Source organism: Tiliqua scincoides, chromosome 3 (genome assembly GCF_035046505.1).
Source record: "Tiliqua scincoides isolate rTilSci1 chromosome 3, rTilSci1.hap2, whole genome shotgun sequence".
NCBI lineage: Eukaryota > Metazoa > Chordata > Lepidosauria > Squamata > Scincidae > Tiliqua > Tiliqua scincoides.
The window spans coordinates 6029005-6055701 of record NC_089823.1 but is presented as its reverse complement, the minus strand read 5'-3'; the positions used below and the strand labels follow the sequence as shown (position 1 = coordinate 6055701).

Sequence of the window (26697 nt, the reverse complement as noted above, 5' to 3'; positions counted from 1 at the left end):
CGTGATTGATTAGTTGATCGATGATGTAAATTATCCTAAAGTACTGAACTTCACAGGAAAACAAATAATTAAATAAGCAGAAGCCAGCCCTGGTTCACCAAGTGAATTAAACCAGATCACTGTCAGGATCCACCTGGCTTTGCAAGTCTCAGAAAAGTTCACCTTATCAGCTGATGCCTCTGTTTTGATCCTTTTTAGTGGGGGGGGGGGAGGCTGCCTTCTGGAGCATTTGTTGAGCTCCAGTTCCATCAGATCAGAACCATACTGGTGGCTTCACATTCCCCTTTGCCTGGCCTGACCACCAGCCAAGGCACATTTGCTTACTCATGAGTAAAAGCTACTGTGAGGTTTAGTTTCGCTTTCTATAGGGCTCAATACTTCCCTCCGCTTGGAGGGAGGGACTTCCTTCTCAGGTGTTTTTTGGGGCTGCATTCATTGCATCAGGACCATTCTGGTGTAGTTGGATTCCTCTCAGCCTGCCCTTTCCAACGGACTAAGGCAAGGTCACCTACCCACGAGTAAACACGCGATACGGCTCAGTTTCACTTTCCATTGGGCTCCATGCATTTTTTGTTCTCTGGTGTTTTTGCCATAACTTTTGATAGAAAGGAGATATTTTGCTCTGGTTTTTTGCATTGCATTCTGCTCAAAATTCCACATCCAACGGTATATAACATGACAGTATTATGCCTAACCACTGCGATTTTAGCGCATCACTCCCCCGTGCGCGTCACCCAGTGCGAGCGCACCCCCCTAGCACTGCCACTGTTGTTTTGTATTTTAAGTCCTCAATATTTTGTGGGACTAGGGGTGCAATCCTAACCAATTTTCCAGCACTGACATAGCTATGCCAATGTGGCATGCACTGCATCCTGCAGTGGGGAGGCAGTCAAGGAGGCCCCCTCAAGATAAAGGCATGTTTGTTACCTTACCTTGGGGCTGCACTGTGGCGAGGTTAGGGCTGGAAAGTTGGATTGCACCCTAGGTCTAAAAATTCCTCACATTGAAAGCGCAATCCTAAAGGAGCACTTGGCTGGTTCAAGTCCCTTGCACCGACCTGAGAGGGTCGCAGACATGCCATAAAGCACATTTACGCCTCCTCGTGTGTTGGCTGGGCCAGCACAGGGATACACATTGGCTCATGGAAGCCAGATCCAGCCTCCATGCTAATGGGGACAGATCCTGGCTTCCTATTGTGTGAGATGGGAACGGAGCTGTTTTGGATTTCATGGAGCCAGCAGGCTGGGAAAGGCATTGGATAGGCATGGGGTACCTTCTCCTCACCCCCTTCTGTTGTTCACAGTTGCAAAGTTTTCAACTTATGTCATGGATTGGCCACCTTTGTAGCAATGTGCAGTGGTTTATTATTTAATGTGAGATAGACAGGATATTAAATCTAGCTGAAAAATTACCTAAAATGACTGAGCTTTGTACACTAAGCATATGCAGTGATATGCTAACTGGTGGTGGATTTGAAATGGTCTTCTTTGAAACAGTTTGTAGATTCTCCAAAATCAGGGACATCTCTCTCAACCTTGAGAGAGAGTCCAACTCAAACTGTTTGTTTTAAGAAGAGGAGAGGCAGGGCATATTTTGAGCTACCCATGGTTTCTTTGTGAAGCATTAGTAAAACAATTTTTAAAAAGTTGTGTTGGGTTCTTAATATACTTGTGGTTGGTATCGTCTTAGTTTCTCTGAGAACAAAGGCTGTCGCTGTTCAGTTGGATGTTAACTGAATAGGAGTTCTGCTGGTAATACAGAAATAGCAACTCTTTTTGAAACAATATTGGAAGAAAAATCTATAGAACAAAAGTGTGTGGAACTGAATGAATGCCTTCTACTTTTTCCGTATCTCTCAGCCTCACTGTCTCCTTAAAGCCACAGCTTTCAACCTTTTTCATCTCACAGCACCCTGACAAGGCATTAAAATTGTCAAGGCACATCATTTGTTTTTTTACAATTGACAAGGTACACCATGCTGCCTGAGGGCTCACATCTCTCAATGGTCCTACTAATAAATGTTCCTCTCTCGAACTGCTGCGGCACACCTGCAAACCATTCACAGTGCACCAATGTGCTGAGGCACAGTGGTTGAAAATTGCTGCGTTAAAGTATTGACTGCTTGCCTATAGAAATGGACTGCAATTTCTGTTTTCTGGGTTCTGCCCTTCTCCCTTTTTCCCCATCAATGTATTCACTGTGAGAGCATCAGACTTATCAGGGGAATGGAACATATCAACAATACTGTCCTGTCCTTATGTCATGTGACAAAGAAGAATGAAATTTCAAAGTCACTTGGCAGTGGCACTTGACATAGACTCCTAAGGTTTTCCTCTTCTCATCACTTTGAGACATTCTAACTAAAAACTAAACATTAAACCTAATGTTTAGTTTTTAGTTAGATTTAATATCCTGCCTATCTCAAAGGACACATTATATAAAGGTTCTGATTACGTGAAGTAATGGTTCAGTTTAATTTTGTGCAGTCCTTTCTTGAGCATGTTTACAAACACGTCAGTCACATTGAGTTCAGTGGCGCTTATTCAAAAGTTAGTGCCTAGGATTACCATATTAACATTTTAAAAGGCAAATGATTTATCAACTAAAATTATTTGATAACTAGATCTGGCTTATCCCAAATTGCTGATTTAATATAGCAAAACAATATTTTCTGTAAATCTGAAAATGTCTCTGAAAACTCTTTATCTACCTTTTCTGCTACCCAAGAAGCTCATTCCAAAAGGTTCACAGTTTTGAGCAGTTCCCATACATTGTAATGGGAAGCTGCTAGTGCAGAAGCTATGCATGGGTCCATTTAGACTCTGTCTCCAGGGTGAAATCCAAGGACTGATATGGGCACTTTTAATCCCCCAGACAGCTGTGTGGTGTACTTTTCAAAATGCTATTTTAATTATTCATTCAATCTAGGAAGAAGATCCAAAAATCAATTTAATGTCAGTTTTACTGGAGAACCTCTGTGCCTCTTAAATTATTAACAAATGCATGTATAGTAAAATGCAGGCGATATTTGACCAGGATAGTATGCTGTAATGTATTTCTGGCATATACATATTCAGAGTACAAATGCACTGGACAAAAAAAATCCCCTGAAATTATTGATCTGGTATAATTAGTAATTTGATGCCCAAGACGAAATCTCCCAAATGACTCTTTTTGGCAAAATCTTTAAATCAGAACTAAGTTGATATTTTGTTTATCAGTTTGCACCCATTTAGATTTCTTACAAATTTTATAAATACCGCACAAAATACTAAAGCACCCTTTTTCCAGTGAGCAGCTTGTCTGACCTCCTCCTACATGATGATCAAGGCTTCAGAGAATTCTTTTAGAAGCAGAAATTCAAACACTGGCAGCAAACTTGCTTATATTCTGTACAAAAATTCCCCAGTCCTGCATCCAGAGTCCACTGAACAATTAAGCTAAATTGCATGTGTGCAAATAAATAATTTCCAAAATTCCAATTGTTTAGAATTAACTGATGATGTGTAAGGCTGGTGAAGGGGTCCTAACTTGGTGGCAGAGTACCCATTTTGTATGACCAAAGATTGAGGCTCAGTTCCTAGCGTATCTCATGAAAAGGATGTGGATAGCAGGACTAGGAAAGGCATCTGTCTGGTTGAGCTGCTGCCACTCCAGCTCTGGCCTAGAGGAACTAATGGTCTGAGTTTCTGTCAGACAGCTGCATAAGTTCTTAAAAGTTGGTGGAGGGCAAGAAAGAAAGAAAAAAGGGCATGGACAGTGTAAATGCAGATATGAGCATAGATGCATCTCATGGAAGGAAGATAAGGACATGTCCTAACTACACAGAAGAGTTGAAATCAGTGAAACCATATATGGGGGAGGAAATTAGAGTTGTTAGACATTGCACATATTCTTGCAGTGACATGAATGGAAAGGGGCTGAAATTCTTGTAGAAATTACTAAGGTATCCAGCAAGAATGACTCCAGAATGCAGAGGCAGACTTCATGTGGCACTTCCTGATAGCCAGCTGCTCTGTAATAGTAATACACAATACAGTATTTTACAGTGCTTTCAGAGTGTGCAAAGTGCTTCCATTTTATCATTTTGATATTATCCTTCCAACAACCTTGTGAAGAAAGTAAGAAGTATTATCCCCATGTTCCAACTGGGAAGCTGAGACAGAGTTGGAGTGGCTTGTCTAGGCTACTCAGTAAGTACTTGGCAGAGGCAAGATTTGATCAGGGACAGCTTCAGTTGCCTCCAGAGGCTTCAGATTGGGTCAGAACTGACTCAGTGCGGGTCCAGGGGACCTGTGTTGAGCCAGATATGCAGATATAAAATCCACGGGTAAGTAGGCTCAACCCATTCTTATATGGAGCCTACCTTTTGTAAAGCATGCTTTTTTTCCTTGTCTAGCCCTTAAGTGCTGTCGTGTGTGTTTCCTGAATGCATGTCCTTGACTTCGTTCTTAGACTGTTGCATTTTGTAGTTAATTGCAGATTTTTTTGTTTCTAAGAACCAGAAGGGGTTTGAGTATGTATTGTGAGCATTTTGACCACTGTGTTTCTCTTTTGTGCTGTGATTTGTATTCTGAATTGCTGATAAGATTTTTTTTTCCCCAGAACAAGAAATTATTTTCTGTGTGGTTTTTACTTATAGGAGGAACAGCTGCATATTGATATATTTCACAGTGTGCTTGTTTTTTTATGTATTTATTTATTTTTAATTAACACACATAGATATACAAACATATAACATACATTTAGGAGTGCTAAATACCATATATCATTACTCATTAGGGGATATAGTATGATTAATCTACTACTCATCTACTTCTACCTCTTATTATTTTGTCCATTTATTTATATAATAAGTATATACTAAATTTTCCCTAATGCCCTGTACTATACTATACTGTACTCACTATCTATCAAACATAAACTTACTTCAATTACTCATTAATATTAAAACAAAATAATCTAATTACCAAAGTATAACATATAAAACAATTCTTCTATCTGCTAACTCTTCTACTCATTTATATATTTCTTATATCAAATATAATAGATTTTTCCTAATTCACTATAATATCTTTTCTATTCACTTTTTATCGTCTCAACTAGTTCAATTACTCATTAATATCAAATAATAATAATTAATTTCCAAATTATAATAAAACCAACACTCTCTTATAATATGTTCTCTACCATTCTCCAATCTAATTCTCCAATCTGATTACATTTTTTGTTCTTTAACAGAATAACCACCTATAAAACAATTCATCCACTCGCTAACATTTCCAGCTATTTTTTCTAATTCATTCTAATTCATATATATCAATTTTGTATATATTTATTTTTTAAGTAAATTTAAACCAGTTATTAACTAAATAAAATCCTCCAATTTTCTTTAACCCTCAGGTTTCTTTTTCTTTCTTTCCATTTTTTCTCCTGTAATATCTTTAATAATTTATCTCCATAACAGAATCCAGTAAGCCCACACTTTCTTATATAAGGTATGTTCATTCTTCCAATTAACTGGGATATGTTTTCTTCTTCTTGTTCCAACAAATTTTGTATTTTGTGCACCCATGTTACTCTGTCCATCTTCTCTATTTCAGTCTCCATCAGTGTCCCCTCTAGATCCTGTTGATTTTCTACTCTTCTAATTTCTGTATCCACTCTTCTGATGATGATTTCATCCCTCACCATCTTTTCCGCTTTCTCCTTCTGTTTTCTTCACATCTTCCAATTGCTCCTTGCACACATCTATCTGTTGAGAGAGAGTCTTTAAACTGGCTTGAATCTGCAAGGACCAACTCAACTGCTGTCTTCTCATTGTGAGCAATTTTTCCAAATTTTTGAGGATCATTTGAATCCAAATATCTGGAACAGGCTCCATCTTGCAATTTCTCTAATCCACAAGATGTCCACAGCATATTATTCTCCTTACTTCCACCACATGTTTTTTCTGTCAGGCATTCTTTGAATTTTTCTTACAGATAACAGTGTGATCAATGGAGAAAAACAAAATGAAAGAAACAGTCTCAAGGAGACAAAACTCTTTCAAGTCTAATAAAAATTATGTCCACAAGTAATTCTGGATTTTAGTCCACACACCAAATTATATTTATAATTATAATCCACGACCGATTTTTTTCACTACAAAGATAAAGAGCACTTTCAACATCCTTAAAAAGTTTCTCATTAAAGCCTTCATTGTATCCAGGGCTTTTAGCCAAATCAGTCAATCAAAGCTGGGGACAATATTAGCACATACTTATCTTAAATTTCCAACTTACACTTTACACTTCATGCTTTTTCTTCCATATGGTATCTTAGTATGGAGCCAGCAGCTTGATTGCAGACACTGCACTTCCCCCAATACTGTCCCTGACGATTAGGTTTCCGAGAAGAAAGCCCCCCCCCCCCCCGGTGGGCTTTCAAAATCTCCGGTACCTGCACCGTGGAAAGATCTTATCTCTCCTGATAAAGATCTTCAGATCCTCTTCAGACCTGCAGTTTTCTGGGGGAAAACAGACTGTCTCTCAGGAGCCCCTGGAGACATGTCTGTTCATCCACTGTTGGCTCCTCCTCCTCCTCCACAGTGTGCTTGTTTGATGTCTAACTTGCTTTGCTGGAATCTATCAGTTGAAAGATCTTTAGCTTTGATTGCTGCTGATTTGGGGTTTATGAAGAGATACTTCTGTTGGTGCATCTGTCATTGCTATGACCTTGCTGTTTGTACAGATGGATGTTGTTGTTTTTTCCTTGAAAGTTTGCTGTTTGGTTACTTGTAAAATCAGGAAGGTGGGGGATGGATGGATAACTACAGTACAGTATTTTATTTCTATGATGGGAATGGTCTAGGAATCTGCATTGTTGCAATCTGGTGCAGAGCAGAGAATCTGGGTTGAGCAGTGAAGTGGCTAAGTTTGCAGATGACACCAAACTTTTCCAAGTGGTAAAGACCAGAAGTGATTGTGAGGAGCTCCAGAAGGATCTCTCCAGACTGGCAGAATGGGCAGCAAAATGGCAGATGTGCTTCAATGTCAGTAAGTGTAAAGTCATGCACATTGGGGCAAAAAATCAAAACTTTAGATATAGGCTGATGGGTTCTGAGCTGTCTGTGACAGATCAGGAGAGACATCTTGGGGTGGTGGTGGACAGGTCGATGAAAGTGTCAACCCAATGTGCAGCGGCAGTGAAGAAGGCCAATTTTATGCTTGGGATCATTAGGAAGGGTATTGAGAACCAAACGGCTAGTATTATAATGCCGTTGTACAAATCTATGGTAAGGCCACACCTGGAGTATTGTGTCCAGTTCTGGTCGCCGCATCTCAAAAAAGACATAGTGGAAATGGAAAAGGTGCAAAAGAGAGCGACTAAGATGATTACGGGGCTGGGGCACCTTCCTTATGAGGAAAGGCTACGGCGTTTGGGCCTCTTCAGCCTAGAAAAGAGACGCCTGAGGGGGGACATGATTGAGACATACAAAATTATGCAGGGAATGGACAGAATGGATAGGGAGATGCTCTTTACACTCTCACATAATACCAGAACCAGGGGACATCCACTAAAATTGAGTGTTGGGCGGGTTAGGACAGACAAAAGAAAATATTTCTTTACTCAGCATGTGGTCGGTCTGTGGAACTCCTTGCCACAGGATGTGGTGATGGCGTCTAGCCTAGACGCCTTTAAAAGGGAATTGGACAAGTTTCTGGAGGAAAAATCCATTATGGGGTACAAGCCATGATGTGTATGCGCAACCTCCTGATTTTAGAAATGGGTTATGTCAGAATGCCAGATGCAGGGGAGGGCACCAGGATGTGGTCTCTTGTTATCTGGTGTGCTCCCTGGGGCATTTGGTGGGCCGCTGTGAGATACAGGAAGCTGGACTAGATGGGCCTATGGCCTGATCCAGTGGGGCTGTTCTTATGTTCTTAATCTTTTGTCTTGTTCACCGTTTGGAACATTTCATCTTTCAATTAAAGAATCAAGTCTCCTGTCTTCTACAATGAAAAAGCTTGAGAAAGTGTTATTGGCTGCTCCTGAAGTAGAGAATTTGATGAAGGCTTCAATCCTAATCATACTTACCTGGGAGTAAGCCTCATTGACAATAATGAGACTTACATCTGAGTAGTCCTGCATAGGATTGGGCTCTAAGAGTTGTAGAGGTCATCTTTTGCCCAAGCAAAGCCACTTGGTCCTGTGGTCAGATCCTGCATTTAGTCCACTTCTCTTTTGAATGTGAGCAGGGCATTCTTTCACGGCTTAAGACAAGATCCTAGGGCAGTGATTCCAGTAAAAAGGCAAACAGTCTGTTCCTCTCTTTTTGCTTAGAATCCTAGTCTAGGGCTCAATACAGGTCTTGGAACAAACTATGGCTTATGCTAGTCAAAGGATAGAAACCAAATCATTGCTTGAGCTTCCAGACATAAAACTACTGACTACTTCTCTGCTTTTATTTTTCACACTCTCAGCATTCAGACTCAAAAATTCATTTTTGTCTCTGTGGTACAGTGGCTTCAAGAGGTAAATGGATGCCATCAGCTCCTGCAGAGCTCACCAGTGGCCTGAGATGATTCTGAATTGTCTTTGTTACTTCTTTGCTTTTTAGCATTTTTAAATTGCAAACTGCCTTGACTGAATGCCTTGGCAAAAAAATGAGCTATAAGTTGATAGCCATTTTTCTCTGTATCAGTCATCATATGTAAGGCATTTGGCTATTCAGAACATATGGCTGCAACAAGGTGAGTTCAGCTATTAATTTTTTTAAAAAATCAGTTTTGTACCACCTTTCCAATTTAAAACTCCTTAAGATGGTGTGCATCAAGCTGTTGCCCTTGAATCCAATACTCCTACTTCCAAGGGGCAGGTCGACACTGTTAAGGTTAAAGGTTTTGTATAAATTATGAGAGGATTGGTATAGGTTCCCAGTCTTGTCCCAATGTGAGCAGGTTGCAAGAAAACACATCAAATACAGCAGAGTACTTTCAGCAGTTGTATTGAGCAAGGGACATCACATTCAGAGTAGTCAGTAAACAGTCCAATAGTCAGCACAGAGAACAGTCAGTTCTAGTATAACAAGTCCAAATCAGTTCCAATAATACACAGTCAAAGGTTCAGTCCATAAGTCAGTAATATCATATACATACAGTATCCAGCCTCTTCAGTCACTGGCAGTAGTCTCACAGTTACTCTATCAACTCCCCTACTGCTGCACTGGAAGCTCCTTCAAACTAACCTTATATAGTTAGCTCAGCCAATCTGTATTGGCTTGGTCACACCCAGGGTGTGTCTGTCCCAGGTGCTTGCTGATTCTGCTGAATCATCAGCCCACACCTGCTCCCTGAACCAACATGTAAGCTATGGTTCTGCTTCACTCAGAACTCAAGCTGACAGATACCATAGAGGTTCAGCTAGAACAGGGGTGCTCAATGCGTCGATCCCAAGCTACCGATCGATCGCGAGGCAAAATGAGTCAATCGCGGAGCCCTTAGTCTATAGACTAAGGGCTCCGCGATCGACTCATTTTGCCTTTAGCTGCTAAACTGCTTGACTTTGCAGGACAGCCCTCACTAATCGATTGCGGAGTTCTAGCTAGACCTCTCCCAACCGGGCCACGTGGGAGCGGAGAAGTTGCTTCGGGGGCAGCAGGCAGGCTGCTGATTTCTGCCCGAGGTACGTGTGGGAAGGAGCCTGGCTGGGGCTGCAGTGCTAGCCACTTACACAGGAGTACACCCTATTGGCTCTAATGGGGCATTCTTCTGAGTAGACATGCCTAGGATGGGGCTCTGAGGCTGCAAGCTTGTCCACACTTTCCTGGGAGGAAGCCACACTGGCTCTAACGGGGCTTACTTCTGAGTAGACATGCATAGGATGGGGCTCTGGCTTCGTGGAACTAAAACTGAGCCACATATTCAATTCAGTCCCAGTGGAACTGCGAGGTTGTTTTGTACCATCACTTCACACTTCCCTGGAGGTGAATCCTTTGAACACAGATTTACTTCTGAGTAAACATGCAGAAAACTGTACTGTTAATCACTTTTCCCCCCTATAACTTTTTCTTTGTATCCCCCTGTGCATCTGTTTGCTAAATGCAGACACTTTATGCATCTGATAAAATGGGCTTTGGAGCCCAATCCCATGCATGTCTACTCAGAAGTACATCTCATAATCAATGGGACTTGCTCCCAGGAAAGTATGGATAGGATGGCAGCCCTACAACACAGTCCTGTGCTTGTTCTACCCTGAATTAAATTCCATTATAGGCAATGGTGCTTACTCCCAGGTAAATGTGCATAGGATCAATCCTATGCCTATCTACTCAGAAGTAAGTCCCATTATAGTCAATGGTTCTTACACCCAGGTAACTGTAGTGAAGCTAAACAAGGGTTGGGCTTGACTTTGCAGGGGAGGCTCAGAGCAGAACTTCGGTTGTGCCTTGGAGAACCTGAGAAGCGTCTCCAGAAGGGCTCGGGAGCAGCCCGGGACTGTCTGGAGGAGTTGCTTGGGGCCACTCAGAAGTGCCGCTGATGCAGGGTGGTGGCAGCCTCCGGATGGGGAAGTTCAGCAGCAATTGAGAGATGCAGGTGCCCAAGGCTGTGGTCCTCTCCTCACTTACCCAGGAGTAAGCCCCATTGACTCGCATGGGATTTACTTCTGAGGAGACAGGCTTAGGCTTGGGCACACAAGCTGCAATCCTCTCCACACTTACCCGGGAGTAAGCCCCATTGACTAGCATGGAGCTTGCTTCTGAGGGGACATGCAAAAGATTGGGCTCTAAAGCAGGGGTGCTCAAACTTTCAACTTTAGGGATGCTGGACCTTTAACAAGTGTATAGAAGAGAGAATTTCAGCAGGTGCAACTTGTCATCCCACAGATGACAAGCTGCACCTGCTGAAATTCTCTCCTACACATTTTTAAAGGTCCAGGATCCCTAAAGTTGAAAGTTTGAGCACCCCTGCTCTAAAGCTCCTATCCACACTTACTGGAGAGTAGTCCCCATTGACTAGCATGGGACTTACTTCTGAGTAGACACCATAGGGTTGGGCTCTGAGGTTGCAATTCTGTCCACATTTACACAGGAGTAAGCCCCACTGACTATAATGGGATTTAAAAAAAACTCTGGTAGATATCCGCGCCTTGCTGGGTTTCAAAGTAGCTCGAGCTAAAAAAGTGTGAGCACCCCTGAGCTAGAACATGGTGGGGCTTTTGTTGGGGGAGAGGGTGAAGCTGTTTAAACTTTTGTTCATTGCACCAACCTTTTAGTTCAAATCTTGTTTTACAGCTGCTCTTCTCTAAGTTTTTTGCTTCATTGTTCTTGCTGTATTTTAAATCTAGAATGCTGTCTGAGAGTTTTTAGTGTAAAGATAGGATATAAATCTTCTAAACAATAAATCTCTGAACCACAAATGAGGATACAAATAATATCCGTCAAGTTTTCTCTCTCAAATCCAAAAAAATTAGTTCCTTTCACCATAGTTCTGCTAACAGTAGTTAGAGTGTTAGACTTGGATCAGGGAGTCTTCAAAGCCCCACTTTCTGAGCTGATCTCTCTCTCTTTTGGTCTAATCTACTTAATAGTGTAATTGTGAGAATTGAGCTAGGCAGGGAGGAGAGCCACCTTAGACTCTTAGGACAAAAAGTGACTTTTTTTGTCGCTCTTAACAGTTGCTCTAACTTTCCTCTAGTTTTCACTCATAAATAAGGTAGTATTATAATCAGTGCGGAATGGGAATTTTCAAGTATTTTTGGCTCTAGTTGATTTGGGTGGAGTGGAGGAGATGTGTTTTCTATTTAAACTTTTAAAAGGAAAACAGTTTTATTTAGTAAAAGCATGAAGTAGTAACAATTTTTTGGCACTTTAGCAGAAACTGAAGATTCTGTGTGGGTGGGTGGTGGGCTATATCAGCTACAAGATTCCATAGAAAAGACTTTCATGACAGAGGTCTTTTGGCTGGCACCCAAAGTAAATTATATTTTACTTATATGTTCCTGGAAAGTTTTGCTGAGAATATATTTTTCCCAGTGTGTATTAAAGCAGGGCATGTATATAAGATCTTTCTTTAAAGTTTTAAAGCATACTTGTGTAGTCCTTTAGATGCATCTTTATAGTTGTCTGTCAAGTATATATAATTCCACAGTTACTGCTGTCATTGGTAAATACTTAATGGTTTTATATAAACTATTCTTCAGGCAGTGTCTAAAAAAATACTTTACAAAGTGACGAAAAGGAACTGTGTTGGGCTGGGTAACATGAAATCTTTCAAGAAGCCTTTGGGACTTTGTTGGCAAATTAAATTCCCACCCCCCATGCTCACTCAGACATCTCTATCATAGCCACCATCTTTCATAGATTTGCTTATAATCAGGGCTGGATATGCTCCAGATTTTGAAAGAGAACTCAAACTTTGTGGGGTTCCTAAAATAAAAATGCTTTGTATGGTTGGAGAGAAATGTTAAGAACAATTCCATCTGTGTTATGGTTTGTGATTTTTAAAACTTGATTGATGGAAGGGGGTGAGGATACTTCAGAATAAAACTTATTTTAAAAGGTAAAATAAGTGCAGCATGTGTGTATTACAGATGGTGCGATCAACATAAAGTTCAAAATACTCAATCCTCTTTCTATTATCTGAGAGATTTTTAAGTTGCCCCAACTTTCCATAACAAATGCCTACTATAGCTGAATTGTTTGGAGGTTTCTACCAAAGAGAATAGAGAACAATCTCTGTGGTGTGACTTTTATGGGGTGGGGAAGAATAGGAATCCATGGAAAGATAGCTAACGTTGGTACACTTGTAATTTGTTATGGGGAGAAGAGTCTAAAACATGCAGTTTCAGTCTCTAGTTTGTTGTGTACAAGCCCTATGGGACTCCCTCTATGCACATGCATGTTTGACAGCTTCTCATTCCAGAGAACTCAGTCTGTAGCAACCTGTGTGCGTGTGGGTTTGTTTTGGCCTGATAAGCATCCTTGTAGCTTACTAGGTGACGGGGGGACGGGACGACCAGGAGCACCAGCCACCCTTCCTCCTTCAAGACCTCAAAACCTTCCTCAAAATTCAAGACCCCATGTTAAAATTCAAGATGCCCTGCTCCCAGTGCTTAGGGGGCAAGAAGGACAGCTGCAGTGGTGGCTTCTCTTCTCCGTCATTCAGTAAGCTGCTCTATGCTATGCTTTCTGAAGGAGGAGGAAGAGTGCTATTGCCATGGCAGTTCCTTCTTTTGGCTCCATATTAAAAGTTCTGAATGCTATACCACAATACAGCTATAAGGATGCTTACCAGGCAATGAGAGTATGAAGCAGCCACCTCAGAGGGCAGTGTATAAAGTAGAACTCTCTTCTGTTTGCTGCTCAACTTCTTCATGCCACCAATTTCCCCAGGTGGTAATGGGGTTTATGAATATTCGGGGATGGGCCTATCCACGGTTTCAGTTAACCATAGATTGGATCTGCGCCCCCTCCGGAGGCGAAGGGAGGCCAGCTCCCCTTGCTTCTGGAGGCTTTCTAAAGCCCACAGAGGCCACACATGACCCTGCACCTTCCAATGCCTTATAAAGCATTAAAAATGTCACTTCTGATTTTATTGTAAAACTGCAAGTAGCATTGTTTTTGCCTTTTCGGCCATTCTGAGGCCAGCAGTGGCTGTGCGCAGACCTCAAAGTCTCCAGAGGCAATGGGCTCAACTCCCCTCGCCTCCAGAGGGCGGGGGGCATCCCCGGGTATCAGTGGTTTCAGTTAACCATGGGGGGGGGGGTCAGAGATAGAAACCCTGTACAGGCATCCCCTGCTTTTTGGCAATCTGCTTTTTTGACCTTTTCCCTCAGCTAAAAGAAACTGTCAGGCAGATTGCTTTTGTCATTGCTCTGGTCCCTAACCAGACAAATAAGCGGGGGGGGGGGGGCTGTCTGTACTGGGTGGGCCCTAGCCAGTGCCCAACCTTGCCTGACTTCTGACAGCTGGCCCTGGCAGCTGATGCGCTTTGAGAGAGAAAAGTTCATGTTGCTGTGGAATGCAACTTTAAACAATGGACTTCCTCTGGCTGTCCTTGCTTCAGGATTGTTGACCACTCCTCATATTTTCTGCTAATCAGAATGTTGCTGAGCTCAGCAGAGTTAAGGTATGTTAAGTTCATTATTAATGTCTAGAAACTGTTAAACTGGAAATTCCATTAAATGTAATAATTGTCCAGAGCAGTAAGAATTCCATGGACATGGTGGTAAGATCAAGACTATATTTCTCAGATTTATAACGCTTTTTTCTGCTGACTGTTGAATATGCTGCTCATGATATAGTTTGGTAGCCTGACTTAACTAAGGCCAAATATGAAGGCAGTTGGATGCAAGGTTAATTTCTCCAGTGCAGTCCTGTGAACTGAGAAGTTACACCAGTGCAGCATCACAGGGTACTGTTACAACCTTGCACAAATCAAATTTGGAGAGAGAGAAGGTATGGTGGGGAGAACGACATTGGAGAAGAAACTCCTTTACATTCAGTCTTATTTATGTTGGCAAAATTGGGGACTCTGAATTTTAATGGTACAGAGTTGCAGTTTCCAAACATTAATCCAAAATGGTGCATACCAGTCACTGAGACCGATGGCCCAACTAGCTTCTACACAGCAGAAACATGTATGATCCTATTTGCTTACCATAGGATGTTGAACAATTCTCCCTGTATAGGTTTGTAAACACCTGTGTATGATCAAACTACAGTCGCTTTGGAAAGTATCTTTTTAGGAGCCTGCCATTTAATCCTCAACTATGGATAAAGCAAGTGTTCATTTTATGTCTGAGAACAGGCAACCTTTCCATTCTGCTGTTGAAAGGTTTTCTGTGGCTTAAAAGTGCACATAAGAGTCAACTGAGGCAGGTTCAGTAAAATATATCCCTTTTATTGTTTGTATCTTCCCAGGGATATGTTGGCAGAAGTTGAAGACTCTGTATAGGGCTGTGTATATTCCAGAATTCTGTACAAGTGCTGTATGTGCTGTTAAGTGTTGAGTTCTAACATCTTTCTAGCTTTCTGTGTGTGGGGGAGTAGCTGGTGAAATCTTAGGAGGGAAGATTAGGGGACAATTTGCGAAGCTCCTGGAGCAGAGGTTCAGTGTCTTACAGAGCTTCTTGCACTCCCCCATTATTAGCAAAACCTGAATAAATTATAGCCCTTTAATCTAAATATCCAAACTACAGGCATAGGGTTAGGCTTAAAACTTGATTATGTCAGTTTTATGAGACTAGTACTTTTTTGAAATTGTATTGTGTGTGTCAGTTAAAATATGGCTCCCTTTTGAGTTGCTGAGGAAATGTGGGAAAGGTAGGGATTGCATCACTGGATTCTGATGGGATAGTTTAGATCTGAAGGTGATAGGGACTGAAGCAAGGTTTGGGAACAAAGCAAATTTAGTCCTTCAGCCTCAGGCAGGAATCTTTTAATTTTAAAACATTTTAGGGCACAATCCTAACCCCTTATGTCAGTGCTTTCCAGCACTGACATAAGGGCAATCCAGCTCTGAGGTCAGGGAACAAACATTCCCTTACTTTGAGGAGGCCTCCATGAGTGACGCCCAACTGCAGGAGGCAGCACGTGTCCCATTGGCACTGCTGTGCCAGTGCTGGAAAGCACTGACATAAGGGGTTAGGATTGCGCCCTTAGCTGATCTCTTGAAGAACTGTGGAGACCAACAAAACCACCATGGGAAGGGCATTCCTTGCCAGTTGACACCACTACTGAGAAGGCTCCCTTTCTACTAGATGCCTACCATGCTTCTGAAGCAAGGGCTCCTAGAACAAGACCTGAGTTGACAACCAGAGCATGTGGGAGGAGGTAGTCCTTAAAATATCCAGATACCAAACCATTTGGTGTTTTAATAAACAGCACTTTGAATTGAGTCAAGAATCAAATTGGCAGCCAGTGCAATTCACAGAAAATTGGGGTGTTGTGATCCCATTCACCATTTCGCTCCAGGGTGAAAAAACAAGATTTCCTGAGCAAATCAGCACGGGCTCCTACAAATGTGAAAGACCTACCCCACCAAACATTTGTAGTACACATGCAGATAGGGAGTAATCTGGTGGCTGTTACACACTTGAGACTTCCAAAAAGCTTTTGACAAGTTTCTCACAAAGGTTCCTGAGCCAGGATGGTGTAGTGGTTTGGGAGGTGGACTTAGACCTGGATGATCTAGGTTCAGATCTCGCCTCAGCCACAAAGCTTCCTGGGTGACCTTGGGCCAGTCACTTTCTCTCAGCCTCACCTACCTCACAGGGTTGTGAGGACAAGAAGGAGGGGAGGAGCAGCTGTGTAAACCACTCTGAGCTCTTTGGAGGAAGGGCGGTATAAAAATGTGAATAAAATAAATAAATAAATAAATAAATAAATTTGGCATAGAAACGGGATAGGGTTTTTAATGGATCAAAGAATAAAAGGGCAGTTCTTCCAAAGGAGAAAATAAAACTGAGGCTCACCAAGGCACTGTGTTGGGACTGGTGCTATTTGTTATCAGAAGTTAAAAGTGAGCAGTGAACTTGCCAAGATTGTGATTACCATCAAGTTATGGTGAAAATGGACTAGAAAGAGCTCAAAAAGAATCTCTCCAAACTGGGTGAACTGGCAACAAAATCGCAAGTGTTTAAGTACTGGAGATAATCGAGCATAAATCAATCTTACAGATAAGTTGAGGGCAGGTTTTCAGTCAAAAATAATGGAATTTTCTATGAACATTGGATAAGTCGAGGGGGGGGGGAACTTAGGGGTGTGTGAAATTCTTTGAAACCGGCTTACCAGGAATTGTTCTGAGGCAGAAGCAAAAAGCCAAAAAAGGGGGAAAGAACTAGAGCCATTTTACATTCTTCTCCAAACAGGAAAGGAAGTGAAGGCACTTAAGGGGGTTATGGGCTTTGTGATGAATACAGCACTTCCACAGCAGCAGCCCTCATACAGACTACATTCCCATGAGCTCCTTCAGCCCCTTCCTGTTTGGAGAAGAAGCTGAAATGGCTACCTTTTTTGTTTGCTTTCTGTTGCTGCTTCAGAACAATTACTGGTAAATAAAATTGCTCCTTTTCCCCCCCACCCCCCTATGTCCTGCTTCTCACCTCAGTCTCACCCCCACCTCACCAAGCAGCTGTTCTTAGAAGCTTCATTCACCGTACTGAGCCGTATATAAGTCGACCTTATGTCTCCGGGGCCAATTTTAAGACATAGGTTTTTGACTTATACATGAGTATATATGGTGAGTGTAAAGGGACTATATGCAAGCGATTTTTCAGCCAGGGTGCTGCGGTACATTGGGGTGCTACAAATGTTCCACAGGAGTGCTACAGGAGTTTGAGGGAGGGTCATTTATTAATAGGACCATTGGGGATGTAAGCTCCCTGCCAGCAGCATGGCGTGCCTTGTGAATTGTCAGAAAACTGATAGTGTGCCTTGACAATTTTAGCACTTTGTCAGTGTGCCTTGAGATGAAAAAAGTGGAAAATTGTTGTTCTATACATTTAATAATTTTATCTTTAGTACTGCTATATGCCAGATTACTTGGCCCAGATATTAAGCTAACTATCCCATAGAGTTAAATGTATGCATTTGAGCTGTGAATACAAATAAAAATATGATATTGCAGCCTAGCACCCTGTGTAAACCCCCCCCCCCCCCAAGCAAAAAACCATTCCATGATTCAGTTGAACTTACTGTAATACTTTCAACGAACGTTTGCCACCATCTGCCTAAAAATGAGTTGGAAATGTGCTGGCCATCTGTGATGTGAAGCAACCTTATTTTAGCTTCTGATTTTGCTCAGTTGATTATATAGCTCTATCAGTGTGCATGATGCTTTGCAAGGTGCAAAATAAGAAAACTCTGCTCTGAGTAGTTTACAGTCTAAAAGAGAAATATCAAAAGAAGCAAAGGGAGATGGTAGACGTACTGAATATGTATTTCAGTTCAGACTTATTTAGGCATGGTCACAGAGGAGACTGAAGGAGAACTAAACAGGGAAATCTTTTATACAACGCAATGTAACAGCTTGAAGGAAAGAGATTCCTTTTGAATGTGGTCACAGAACCGACAGTGAACTTGATTTAGGTTATTTTAAGCTTCTTTTTCCTGTAATATTCTGTTTCAGAAAATGAACGGATACAGCTGAGGCAAGGCTTAATTCTGTAGGTTTCCTTGCTCTGTATAGAAGTCCATAGCAGACTACATCTGTTATGTTGTTTCTTAATCTGTAACACAATTGGTGTGAACTTAACCGTGGCTAGATCAGCAGACTCATGTTTGCTCCAGACCTAGATGAGTAGTGCATTTTTGAATTTATACACTTATTAGCCTGGCCCTATTTTGTCTGACATGGTAGAGAGATAAGCAGGAATTGACATGTTTTAGCCAGTAATACCAGTTGTCCTCAGTGAGCATGCACCATTTACATGCAGTTCATTTTATCTCTGTGTAAGTTAATTACAGTGTATTTGTTTTGGAGTTGTCAAAAAAGCTCTCACATTTTTAGTATTTTCTTAATAGGATTTTTAATGTTCTCACACCTTCCTTTTTTATGAGACGCCAGCTGATTTATGAGTAATAAGGCTACTTGCTTAGAAACAACCTATATTGACTTGATGCCCTAGTCCCTTCAGTTCACGTTTTCCTCTGCTTATAATAGACTGCTTATATACACGTTGTGGATTTCAGCACAATTTATTATTTAGGCAAATTTATATACTGCATTTCAGCAAGCAGTAGATCACAAAGCAGTTTATGTAGCAGAATAAGAAACAGTTTTCTGCCCCAAAGGGATCGCAATTTTGTTGTGCGAATATCAAAGAAACAACAACTAGTAAGTGTACTGACAGAACTATCAAAGTTAGTAATAGTAGAATTGTTGCTGGAATATTAGTCAGTCATTGGGGGGTGCAGGGAAGCAAGCAAAACCATCATACTTTTAAACTTGAAACCACTGGTGACAGTTTTGGGTTTTTTCCGATTTTGGAAATAAATTGCTTGTGTAGGTGTATTGTAATCCTTCTTGAGATTCTTCATCATCTTTCTCTAGCTGAGTTTGTAGATGAGAAATAATTTAAAACCTTGTGGTATTCAAGTTGGGGGGAAAAATCCCAAATTGCAAAGTAATTGTGCAATATTTACTGAAACTAGCTTTTGATAACTTGTGTCACAAGCTATTTTAGACACAATAAATAGATTGAGTGCTGCAAAACCTGTTCTGCCTCCCAGGAAACTGGGCAGTTGGGGCACGAAGGGTAATTTTGCCTGCACTCTGCTGACATCCCAGAGCATATGTGTTTTTCCCCTTGTAAGTGAGAAGCTGCCATTCATTTCTCTGAGGAAAACAGTTTTAGTGATATTCTTTGGATGCTAATGTAGTGAACTCCTGTCCAATATGCTTGCCGGTCTGTGCGGAGAGGATCCTTATGGGGACTAAAGCAGTACTAAATGCACAGACACATTGCATGCTCATACTACCCCCCACCCACTCTGCCCTTTGTAATGGCAACTATTTATATCATAACATTAGCCTCCGATTTTATGCATTACATGAAGCATTGTAGCCATTTTCACAGATGGAGGTATGATCAATCTTTGCCAATTCACACATTATTCACTTTTTGCTTTTTGGAATGGCTCCTATATGTTCACTTTAATTTTATTTTGCTGCTGCGTTACTTCCTGTCATGATGGTGATCTTGCTTGTAAGTCTTATGAATGATTTCCATAACCTGAATCATGGAAAGTGTTCTTGCTTTCTAGCAGTGGATTATAGTTTCTAGAAATGAGCACTAGTGTTTGCAGAGCAGTAGCGTTTGTGTTGTACGCTGGATCAGCCAACAAGGGAGCAGCCTATCAATGCCTATTGAACATGACATTTAAATAGCGTCTTCATGTTCAGAGACATTTAAATAGTGTCTTCGTGTTCGTGACAGAGACATACCTCTGAATGCCAATTGCTGGGGGCAAATGGGGCCTTGCCTGTGGGCTTTCCGGAAGCATCTGACCACTGCTGAAAGCAGAATGCTGAATTGCTGGTCTAATCCAGCAAGGCTGCTATGATCAGTTCTTAAACTCTTGTGTAGAGTTTAAGCTGCTGTAAGTGTTTGCCGGGCTCCCTGCTCTCAGAATGTCTAAAAATAGCAATTGCAACCCACTTCTCGGTTTGCGATCGCAAAAGTAAAAGTGGGTTTGTGATTGTTATTTTTAGACATTCTGAGGTGCAGGGAGCCCTGCAGAGGGTTCCACGGGGCTCCCCACACTGCCTAGAGGCCAGCACTGGCAGAGGTGAGTAAAAAAATAAAAGCCCCTTTGCCCCCAGCAGCAAGGGGCACTCATGATTTGCTTTGGTTCCCACATGGAGATTGCTGAAAAGTGTTTTCCTCAGTAGTGCTTAATAGAGTGAGCACTGCATTTAGAAGTATGTTACTATGAGTATTGCCTCAGTCCCACACTGCATGTGATTGGGGTCTTGCACATGGTAAGGACCTTTGAAAGTGTTGTCCATCATGTAGGGCACGGCTGAGAGGAAGGGTTTTTGGCAGACCTAGTGTGAGTGCTGTAATGTTTTAAATTGGACTGCAATTGCACATTTGTGAAAGGGAAATCAATAGTGATTTTTCTCATAAATATAGTCTGAAGGCAATAAGATGACATTGTGATCTCCCCGAAGATTAAGGTGATCTATGAAGTTTAACTTTAACTTTTGCAGATAAAGAAAAATGTTCACCTTTGTGATTAGAAATAGTTAATAGAATAGTATTTTCCAGCCATTATGACCAAACCAGATATGTGACAAGTACAGATACTATAACTGTCTTCCTCACAGAGCTAATAACAGCATTGGAAGGTAGGGGAGGACATGTAGCAAAAGGGGTTTGGGAGCAGGATAATAGCACCTTTCCCACAGGGTCATGTACTTAATCTTCAAAGCAGCCTGTGGGTTGCTACAGAAAAAGCTCTAAGAGATCCTAAGCAAGTATTTCCCATGTAACATCTAGTTTGTCCCTTTGTAGTAGGGTATATAAGAATTTCCATTAAATCATTGTTAATTTGCTGTTCACTGTTAACAATAAAATGTTAATTAACAATGAATGTAATTATGGTCACTGTAGAGTGGGGTACTTGCTAGTCTACTGTGTAGTAGTGTAAATTCAGGTATGTGTGTAAGAAAGTACTGGAAACAGGAGATGAATCTATTACAGTTAACTAACAACGTAACATTAAATGTTTAACAATTATCATTAATAGTCTTCCAAGTAAAAAGCATTTGAAACCAGTTACATGAACAATATGCTAAGCCTGATAGAAGTTTTGTTTTTTGTAGAGCTGGTCACTTTGAGAAAATTTGAATTTTCTAAGCAAAATCTCTTATGTAGACCTGATAGGCAGTTTATGCTATGAATAAGATTTATTTTTGACATCCAAATAACGCATTTAGTGACTCCTATTGGCTTTTAGAATATTTTGTGGTGCCAACTAGTGAAAATGGATTTTCTAATGTTTGAAAATGGTAATGAATCCATCCACGCTGCCCAGTGTCATAAATAGACTTGAACTTGGAAAAATCACCATTTATTAATAGCACATATCATGTTTGACTTGTGGAGTGAAATTGGTTTTGTTCCTTCTTTGTTTCAGGCGCTTGATGGGAATGTATATGATCACCTTAAAGATTATTTAATGGCATTCAGCAGGACTGAATTAGAAATATGCCAAGCTGTACAAAGCACATTCCAGTTTCTTTTGGAAACTTCCAGTCGGGTAAGTTTTAAATAAATGAATACCTTTTTGTGCCAAAGTAGAGGGAGAAGGACAAGGGTGGTATCCTTAGAGCAGTCTTAAAATAGGTGGAATCCAAAGAGATTAAGGTTGGAGAAACAGATACATTCAGCAGAGTGGGTCAGGATCCTGAATTGTGTTGCATTCGAACCTTGGGTGAGTTGCAACCATACCATTGCCACCATTTTGTTTTGAGGCTCATGCAGACCTGCATAACTTGAACAGCGTCAGAGCTAGCAGTTCTAAATCCTGGAGACTTTGGTTTTGGAGATGTTGCTTTGGCCAAGCATTCTGATCTTCAGCAGGCCTTCTGTCTTCCACCTCAGTTGCGGATCTACCATTAGGTTCGATGGGGCAAATGCCCCAGGCGCGAGCCTGTAGGACCCCGTGGAAGCCTCTCTGAGGCTCCCAGCGGGGTCAGAAACTGTGCTTCTGGTTTTTTGGAAGCACAGTTTATAACATTGGGGAACCTCAGAGAGGCTTCCCCAACATAGCCTTGGGTCGTGTGAGGCTCCATGAGCCTCAGGTGAGTGGGGGATGAAGGGGGGTGGTGACAGCCCATGGGGGCCCACGCCATTGTGGACCTTTACCCCGGGCATGGGGCTGGGGAGGTCTACCACTGTTTGATCTGCCCTCCTTCAGTGCTATGTGTGTTCTGCCGTTCCTCACCTTGCTTCCTCATTCCCTTCATCTTTCAGTATTGAGTGTATGCTGTTGCCATGCTGCTCTCTGCCCCTTGTCTCCTTTCAGTTGACCTGGAAGGCAGAACGGCTCAGTAGCAATACCTGCTAGATGTAGAGGGACCCATGGAGAGCTGCTATCAATCAGAGTAAGCACTTTTGGGCTAGATCAATGTTTGTCAACCAGTTGTATGGGTACCACCAGTGGTACTTGAGATGGTGTCTAGTGGTACTCTCAGGACCTCTGGACACCTGCAGCAACACAAGGAATTTGATGCTACAAACAGTGGTAGGAGGCTTGACTTGGTAGGCAGAGCTCCAAAGCATTCTTTTTCATGCTCAGTGAAGCCCTCCAATCCATCCTGAGTCTCTTATTGGTGTTTGTCATGTTGCAGCTGGCCTTCCAACCCAGAAGTAACTGGTGATATCATTACCAGTTGCTTCTGGTGATACTTTGAATAGGTGGACCATGTGAAGTGGTATGGTGGAGGACAAACCTTGAGAAACACTGGGCTAGATAGATCAGTGGTCTGACGTGGTATGAGACAGCTTTGTATATCCTGGAACAAATAAGGAATAAGAACTTAATGTCACCTTTTCCTGCCCCTTGTGGCCCAAATATTATCCCTTCAATGTGTCCCTCTAAATGAAGTTTGCCATGGGACACACAAAATGTGGTCACTTTTACAGTAGTTTGAGTTCTTAAACAGTATTTTATTGGTATGCAGTGAAGTTTTTTTGTTAGTGAATGCTAAGTAGTCTTCATACACTGTCAGTTTTAATCCATTAAACTTTTAGCACCAGGGCCCACTTTTTGGAATGAGAATTTGTCAGAACCCACCAGAAGTGGTCATGGCTGGAAATGACGTCATCAAGCAGGAAAATTTTTGACAATCCTAGACTGTAATTCTTCCCACGCTTACCCATTAATAAGTCCTGTTTACTATAATTGTTAAAAGTATATATACAATAGCCTGTTAAAAGTGTAGATCTATAGCATTTCCCCAAATGCAGTCCCATAACATGGTAGCATCAAGTCTACTACATTAAAAATAAAATATTGAAATGAATGGGGACCCTCCTGAAATAGGCTCGCGACCCACCTAGTGGATCCCGACCCACAGTTTGAAAAACACTGCATTACATTTCCCAAAAGTTATTAACACATGAAATGCCTCTACTGTAATTTTCACAGGCTTCAGCTAGACTTGTGAATGTATAGCTACAAATTGTAATTTCGTCTGAAAGTGATGGATCTCTTGCTTTGTAGTAGTTTTTTTTCCAACTACTGCAGAATCCAAAACACACACAAGTAACTACACCTACTTCCCTGTGTGATCAGTGCTGCAGAGTTGACTGTTGGATGCAATATCAGAATGCCCACGATTTCCATTCCTTCAGTGTAAAGTCTTCAGTGGTGCTTATTGGTTGCCTAAGCAGATTCAGCTTCACCACTTACTAAATCTTTCTGTTATGTCTGCACAAAACAATTGTACAAGCCTATACAATCCAACTGACATATTTTGTGTGTGTGTGTGTGTGTGTGTGTGTGTGTGAGAGAGAGAGAGAGAGAGAGAGAGAGAGAGAGAAACTACATACCTCAAAATGTTACTTGATTTACAGTAGCTGGGTCTTCCACTGAGGTGTCCTTCTCTGTAGCTTTTCTAAAGCAGTGATTGCTCCACCTCAATGTCACTTGGAAACGTGGATACCCCAAGCTCATGGTGGTGTAATCTGTTTTGTGTTAAGCCTTCCTTTGTTGGTTTATAGAACCTTTTACTTGCCTACGCTTCATTTTGACCTAAAGATTAGCATTCTGTAGAACATTGTATGAGAACGTAGGAAGCTGCCTTATGCTGAATCAGAGCATTTGTTTTATCTAGCTCAGCACTGTTGACGTTGATTGCCAGCTCTGTCACTAGCTTAAGGCCCATAATGGTTTAAATATTAGAGAACTCTTCCAACGCAGTTTGTAGAATTCAAACACTGAAATGTTCTCTGATAAATATGCTGGTTGAATTTGCATAGAATTTTGGGATCACAAATGAACTGAGTCTGAGTAACATCAGTCTGTATTAAAGAAAAGTACTCCATTAGTGAAGCAGCTGCAAACCAATATTCATTGCAACTGGAGAAAAAAAAGTTGTCTTGACCACTAACTGTAGTATGAAATGGGAAAAAAACGGAACATTTTGTGAGGGAGAGAAAGTACCTATAAACTTATTTATTGTGTCTTTCAGGTAGTACGAGATCACAATTTTCAGTTGATCTTACAAGAGAACTCGGTATTTCATAAGCCACAGCCTTTCCAGTTCCAGCCCTGTGACAGTGACACCGTAAGACATTTTAAAAATTTAATTTGTGTTTGAGGGCCACAATCCAGCGAAGTCATTTTACAAGTGGAACAAGGTCTGAGTACATAGAAATTGTTGTCCAAGGAATTATAAATCCAGGATGGTGTGGTGGTTCTGGTGTTAGACCTGGAAGATCCCAGTTCAGATCCTTGCTGAGCCACAAAGCTTCCTGGGTGACCTTAGGCCAGTCACCATCTCTCAGCCTAACCTCACAGGGGTAAGGTTAAAAGGAGTTGCAAGGATAAAAGGAGGGAAGGAACAATGCATACCACCCTGAGCTCCTTGGAGGAAGGGCGGTGTTAAAGATGTGGAAAATAAATAAAATGTGGAAATAAAGTTCCTGAGACTGCAGTTCTAACCTCACTTTCCTGGGAGTAAGTCCCATTGAACACAACAGGAAGTACTTCTGAGTTGACCTGTTTAGGATTGTGCCCTAATTCGACAAGGACTGTGCTGATGTGCTGTTTAGAATATTGCAACTTTGTACAATCTCTTAATCTCCTTGCATTTCATGTGAAATACTGGATTATAATCAGGGCTCCAGTCTCTCAGTTAGGAATGCTTGGCTATGTCCAAAACTTTTAAGTTCTGGAGCTTTTGGTCGTCTGCAGTATTCATTTTCTCTAAGTGGTGGAAGTTCAGGATCACACCAGCTTACTCTGCCCCATGCTCCACTTATTTTTTGCATCAGTTGTCACATTTGCACCTAGGTGCTTAACCATTTTAGAGTCCCTAGTAGCACCCCAAAAATTGGGCTATTCAGATCACATAGAGATGAGATGGCCTATTTGCTTTGGATCTATACATGTAGGTCGCTATGCAAAATGAAGTCCAGCACACAGATGTGCTGGGTGGGTGCACCACAGAGTATAAGGCTGGTTAGTACTATTCCAGTACTATACAGTTGGACCTCACTATCCATGAGGGGGTCTGTTCTCGGACCCCCATGGATACTGAAACCCACGGATAATTGAATTTGCAAGTGGGATCCAATAGGATCTCTGGAGTTGTGTCCAGGAGGTCAGGTAAAGCCCTCCAGCATGGGTTCGGAACCTGCACCAAGTCAAATCCGCAGGCTCTTAACCTTTGAATAAAGAGGGCTCACCTGTATATAGATTTGGAACATCTGCACAGGACTTTTTGCTAATGGGTTCAGATATAAAGTGTTGTTGTCTTGTTGTCTTACACAACTCAGTAGTATTAGAATGAGAAGAAAATCATTATCTAAATCAACTGTATAATTTAGGGCCCAATCCTATCCAACTTTCCAGTGCCGGTGCTGCAGCAATCCAGCTCAGGGAACAAGCATTCTCTAACCTGGAGAAGGCTTCTGTGATTGCCCCTCTACCACAGGATGCAACTCATGCCCCATTGTGCCAGCAGCATCAGCACTGGAAAGTTGGATAGGATTTGGCCCTCAGATTCCAGAGTTGTCATCAGCAAGATAACTGAACTGTTTGGACCTTAATATGCAGTTAAAACCTTGCTTGTTGCCCTGTTTTGAGGTTTGAATCCTCGTGGAACCTTTTAACTTTGAGTTTATGGCGACAGCAGATACAACTGAGGTTTAAAAGAGTATAAATTGTTACTAAAGACTTACTGAACTTAAATAAGTGCTTATTTAAATTTAAATTTCATTCATTTCTGCCCCATCTTTTACTAAATAGTCCCAATGCACCTAACAAAGAATTTGAAAACAATTTACAATTAAACAGATTCAACAATTTAAATGAATCATACAGTGTAATAATATCTGCAAGTATTCAAATACTACTCTCTCCAAATATCTGCAGAGGTCTTTGGAGGTGATATTCAAAAATGTCACCTTTGACTAGGTAATTCACTAGGTGGTTATCTTTTTAAATTTTCTGTGTTTTACCTCCACCTGTGAAAC

General features: G+C 41.4%; 1 protein-coding gene across 1 annotated transcript in view; it reads left to right on the top strand.

Moving 5' to 3' along the window:
• Positions 1-26697, top strand: part of FCHSD2 (FCH and double SH3 domains 2) — a 164551-nt gene that overhangs the window by 86383 nt on the left and 51471 nt on the right. The window contains exons 9-10 of the mRNA XM_066619897.1: positions 21629-21751; positions 24690-24785. Of these exons, the coding sequence (XP_066475994.1) occupies positions 21629-21751; positions 24690-24785 (219 nt within the window). The remainder of the gene's footprint in view (positions 1-21628; positions 21752-24689; positions 24786-26697) is intronic.